This window comes from Otolemur garnettii, unplaced genomic scaffold, assembly GCF_000181295.1.
Source record: "Otolemur garnettii isolate 467f Iridium unplaced genomic scaffold, OtoGar3 scaffold00102, whole genome shotgun sequence".
In the NCBI taxonomy this organism is placed as follows: domain Eukaryota; kingdom Metazoa; phylum Chordata; class Mammalia; order Primates; family Galagidae; genus Otolemur; species Otolemur garnettii.
This window is the reverse complement of record NW_003852497.1, coordinates 1,117,769-1,122,805: the sequence shown is the minus strand read 5'-3', so window position 1 is coordinate 1,122,805 and position 5,037 is coordinate 1,117,769. Positions and strand designations below refer to the sequence as shown.

Genomic DNA, 5,037 nt, shown 5'->3' with positions numbered 1-5,037 from the left:
CAAGAGACTCGCTTGAGCCTAGGGTTTGGAGGTTGCTGTGAGCTGTGATGCCACAGCACTCTACCCAGGGGGGACAGCTTGAGGCTCTGTCTCCAAAAAAAAAAAAAAAGATCCTGTCTCTAAAAATAGCCAGGAGCTGTGGAGGGCACCTGTAGTCATAGCTACTTGAGAGGCTGAGGCAAGAGAATCACTTGAGCCCAAGAGTTTGAGGTTGCTGTGAGCTATGACACCACGACACTCTACCAAGGGTAACAAAGTGAAACTCTGCCTCAAAAATAAATAAATAAAAATAATAATAAACAGTTCTTCCCCAAGGGAGGCATGTGGATCACTTTATCCCCAACTGTAGTGAGTAAAGGACAGGCCAGGGAAGGAGGGGAGGCTGGGTTCTAGTCCTGCCTCAGGTACTGAATAGCTGTGGGATCATGGACAAACCCCTGTTCCTCTCCAGGCTTCAGTTTTCTGCCCTGTTTAGTTTTTTGAGACAGAGTCTCTCTGTCACTCTGGGTTGAGTGCAGTGTGTGGAATCATCGTAGCTCACAGCAACCTCAAAAACTCTTGGATTCAAGCTGTCCTCTTGCCTCAGTCTCCCTAGTAGCTGGGATTACAGGCATGCACCACCACAACAGGCTAGCTTTCTTTATTTTTAGTAGAGCACTGTTGCTCAGACTGGTCTCTAACTCTTGAGCTCAAGGCATCCACTTGCCTTAGACTCCCAGAGTGCTAGGATTACAGTTGCCAGCTATCATGCCGGCCTCAGCTTTGTTTCATTTTTTAGAATAGGATGGGGGGGGGGTGAATATTGTGCTTGGGTGACTTATGCTGACCTGCCCCAGCTAAGGTATGATGATTCCATAGTTTTCTGGGAAACCAGCCACGATAATTCAGACAGTGGGGAGAATGGTTCTGAGAACTTGAGGGTGGCCATCACACAACCTCATTCTGAAGCACCCATATCCAATAGAAATGTAGTGCAAGCCACATACATAAAAAACAATTTTTCAAGCTCGGCACCTGTAGCTCAGCAGCTAGGGCGCCAGCCACACACACACTGGAGGGTGGGTTCGAGCCCAGCCCGGGCCTTCCAAACAACAATGACAACTACAACCAAAAAATAGGCAGCATTGTGGCAGGCACCTGTAGTCCCAGCTACCTGTGAGGCTGAGGCAAGAGAATTGCTTAAGCCTAAGAGTTGGATGTTGCTGTGAGCTGTGACTCGGCACTTTACTGAGGGCGACATAAGACTCTGTCTCAAAAAAAAATTTTTTTTCCTAGTCCTATCAAAAAAGTAAAAAGAAGCAGGTGAAGTTAACTTTTGTAATCTATTTTTCTCAATATACTCAAAATATTATGACTTCAATGTGTAATCAATATAAAAATGACTGAGTTTTTACACAATTTTTTTCATTCTAAGCCTTGGGAATCTGGCCTGCGGCTCACACCTCAGTCTGGACTAGCACATTTCGAGGCAGATACGGGGCTGGCCACATAGGCCCTGAAGTTCATCTCGGCGTGAGGCCAAACCCAGCGTGTCTCCCTAAACCAGGTCCTGCTCTCCTCCCGCCCCTCCCTAAGCTCCATAGCCACTAGTTACCTTTCCAAAAAAACAACTCTAACCATATCATTTCCCTGCTGAGAAGATTGCTGATAGCTCCTGTCCTTGTAGGACAAAGTCTGAAGACTTGGCATGATGTGAAGAACCCCTCAACAACTTGACCCCACCTGCCTTTTAAAGAGGTCTCTCCCTTCCTCCACCCTCCTCCCTAAAAGATGTGGCCACAAGTTCACAAACTTCTCAAACCCAACAGGCTTTTCCGCCTTCTTTGCATTTTTCTCTCTCCACTTAGGGATCTTCTTGACCATCCACCCACCCACCCGTCCATCCACCCACGAATGCCCACTAAACCTCAGGGGTGCGCCCTGCGTGGGTCCCAACCCAGGGTAATGGCGGAAACTTCTTCGACCGACTCTTAGCTCTCCTTCCCACCCCAGCCTCCACCTCGGTGCTCGGTTTCGCCCTGAGCTGGGTGGCTTGTTCGCTCCTTCTCCCGCAACCTCCTCCCAAGGTCGGGAACGTGCATTATTCACCATTTCTTCAACCCAGGCCATAGGGTACATGCTCAGGGAACGCAAGGGGTGGAATGACCAGTCAAGCGCCACTTTCCTACAGAGGAAGAGAGACACGGCCCAGGCTGGGCTGACGGGCACCTCTGGCCAGATGTCCGAACGCAGTGGGCCGTGTCAGCGAGGACCCCCGCGCCCGATGCAAGGCGCTCTCCCCAGCCCGCCACCCGCGCCCGATCCTGCCAGCGTGGCGGGGAGGGACCGGGAGCGAGAGGGGCAGACCCTGCGAGACGGCGCGCGGGCGGGACTCGGTCCCCGGGCCGCGGGGAGCCCAGCGCTCTGCTGCCCGAAGCGGGGTGGGGCGGCGCGGGCGCGGACTACAAATCCCAGGGGCGTGGAGCGGAAGAGGCGGAAGGGGCGGCCTCGGCGGGGCGGCGGGGGCGAGGCGGGGCGAGGCCGGAGGCGCGGGAGGGCCGCCAGAGGGTTGCGGGGGCGCCGTGCAGGAGACCATGTCCGGGGGCAGCAGCTGCAGCCAGACCCCAAGCCGGGCCATCCCCACCACTCGCCGGGTGATCCTCGGCGACGGCGCGCAGCTCCCGCCCGGGGACTACAGCACCACCCCGGGCGGCACGCTCTTCAGCACCACCCCGGGAGGTAGGCGCGGGTCCGGGGCGCCGCGCGCGGGAGGGGTCCGGGATCACGGTCGAGGGCGCCGTGAACGGGAAGGAACGGAGAAGGGGCGTGAGGGAGAGAGTGAGGAGGTGGCCGCCTGCCTGCCCTCTGGGTGCGACGTCCAGAGCCCGAGCCGCGCTAACTGCCCCGTTGGTTTCTTCCTTCACGGAGAAGCAGCTGACACCCAGATAGACACGCACTCTCCCAGCGCTGCCACATGCCGAGGCGCGCCGCCCCTTGTGGGTGTTGGGGGCTCTTCTGAAGCAAAGGGGGCCCACGCGTCAAGGCCAGGCCTGACCTGGAGTTTTTATGGGGTGGGATGGGCGTTCTCTGTTGGAATAAATAACTCTTGCAGAGCCCTTTTTGCTGCCGAGGCACCCCCTGTTTTGCATTGAACACGGGATTCTAGCACCCGGAGGCTTGGGGCTGAGGGTGCCCGTCTGGGGTCATGGCGCCCTTCGGCACCTGTGGCATATTCCCTATTTCCGCGAGTGGGGACCTCCGCGGAGGTGCCTGGCTCCTGGGCCGTGGCTGTGCAGAAAGACACGTCCTTCTGTCGGAGGTGGGGGAAGGTGCCGTGTGACCTCCTTGGGAGAGGATGAGGAAGAGGAAGCTGAGCTGGCACGGGTGCGGGCCGGCCTCGGGCTGCATCGGGAGCCAGGCATTCCCTCCCAGGCGCTGATGAAACCTGTGCGCCTGTTTGCATGATGAAATCCTGGTGGCTCACCACTTCCCTCCCATCCTCGCACTGCCCCCACCCTTTTTGTCCCTCTCCCCTGCGCTACATCTTTCCCCATTCTGCTTCCCAAACTACTACTCAAAAAGGCGACAGATCCCAAACCTTGGCTTAGAGACGCGCGGGTACGGGGCGGCAGTCGCGTCTCCTACCCAGCGGCTGGGGCCACGTGCTTATTTTCTCAGGCAACTGTCCCACCGCGGGCGAGCACAGCCAGTTCCGAGGTCCTCCAAAGCACACAGTGTTAAAGCTGTCAGCGGGCTCGGATGTTGTCCCACCATGCCGCTTTACTATGCAGATCGCGGCCCCAAAAGCTTCGACACCTGTCTGTTTTGCCATGTCACACGGTTTCCCCAGATTGAAAGGGAAATAGCAACCACGCAGAGAAGGGAGAAGGATCCCAGGAAGCGTTCGCAGGGCTCTGGTTGTCATCCTTGCTTCAGCTTCCCTACGCGTGCCGGCCTTGTGGTAGCCCACGGGGTCCTCCTTTGTCTCTGCCCCAGTGTATCTGCCTCTGCTGACCATTTGGGAGTTCTGTCCAGTGCAGGTGTGAATGTCTGCTTGATTGGTTTGGGGTGGGCACTGAGGCCAGCCTGGAGGTGCGGGCGCCCCTCTTCTGCACCCTTCGTTGCTAGATAGAATGGATCAGATTGGAAACAGTAGTCAGGGTACTGCTTATAGGAAATTTTGATCCACTTCTTACTTTGGACTGGAAAGTGGCGCAGGGAAGGCAGACCACAGCAAATCTCGCTCTCTTTTGAAGATCTTTTATAGGAGAAGGAGCTTCTGGTTCAAAAGATAACATATGTTTTTGAGATCAGCTGGAAGAGAACTAGCAGTGCCAAAAGCATAAAGCCAGCTCTTCCTTGTCTGGAGTTATTAAGTGGGACAGGCACAGCACACAGTCTGTGACCCGGAGAAACCTGGCTTGCTTCTGCCAGAATCGATGACGCTGGTCTGCCTGGCTTGGCCAAGGTGTGGAATCTATTCTCCAAAGCCCACTTGACCACCTCGGCCAGTACAGAAAAGCTTGAGCTAAAGAGAATGGTCACATTCCGAGGACCATCTGCCCCAGTCAAGACTGTTTCTCAGACTCAGTGTGCGTGGGGATTACCTGGGGTCCTCATGTAAATGCAGCTTCTGATTCTGTAGGGTGTAGGGTAAGGCCTAAGATTCTGCATTTCTATCTAGCTCTTGTGATTGGTCCACAAACCACACATACTCTGAGCACTCGGGAATTAGTGGAATGTAACTTCTTTCACCTTCCCAGATCTCTAAGAGTCTGGTAAAAAGTGATGGTTCTATTCAGGTGAGCTTCTCTTGAGGTTGGGTTTGGCCTGAGTCTCTAAATCAGGGTGTAGGGAACCAGGCTTTTTATTGTTTACATGGGTGCCTATAGGAGTTTACTTGCAGGGACTGTTAACCCCTCTTGAAGAGCTATTGGAGTAAGTGTCTGCCTGTCACCCCTGTTAGGAATGGCCTTGAAGGCTTGCCCCTAAAGGAAATGGTTGGAGCCATCTCCGTTCCTGTGATGCCAGTTTGCTCTCCATGTCTTTTTTTTTTTT

General features: G+C 54.9%; 1 protein-coding gene across 1 annotated transcript in view; it reads left to right on the top strand.

Annotated features, from left to right (window-relative positions):
- Positions 1 to 2,506: 2,506 nt before the first annotated feature.
- EIF4EBP1 (eukaryotic translation initiation factor 4E binding protein 1) overlaps positions 2,507 to 5,037 on the top strand; it is a 30,534-nt gene continuing 28,003 nt past the window's right edge. The window contains exon 1 of the mRNA XM_003796293.2: positions 2,507 to 2,718. Within this exon, the coding sequence (XP_003796341.1) occupies positions 2,574 to 2,718 (145 nt within the window). The 5' untranslated portion in view covers positions 2,507 to 2,573. The remainder of the gene's footprint in view (positions 2,719 to 5,037) is intronic.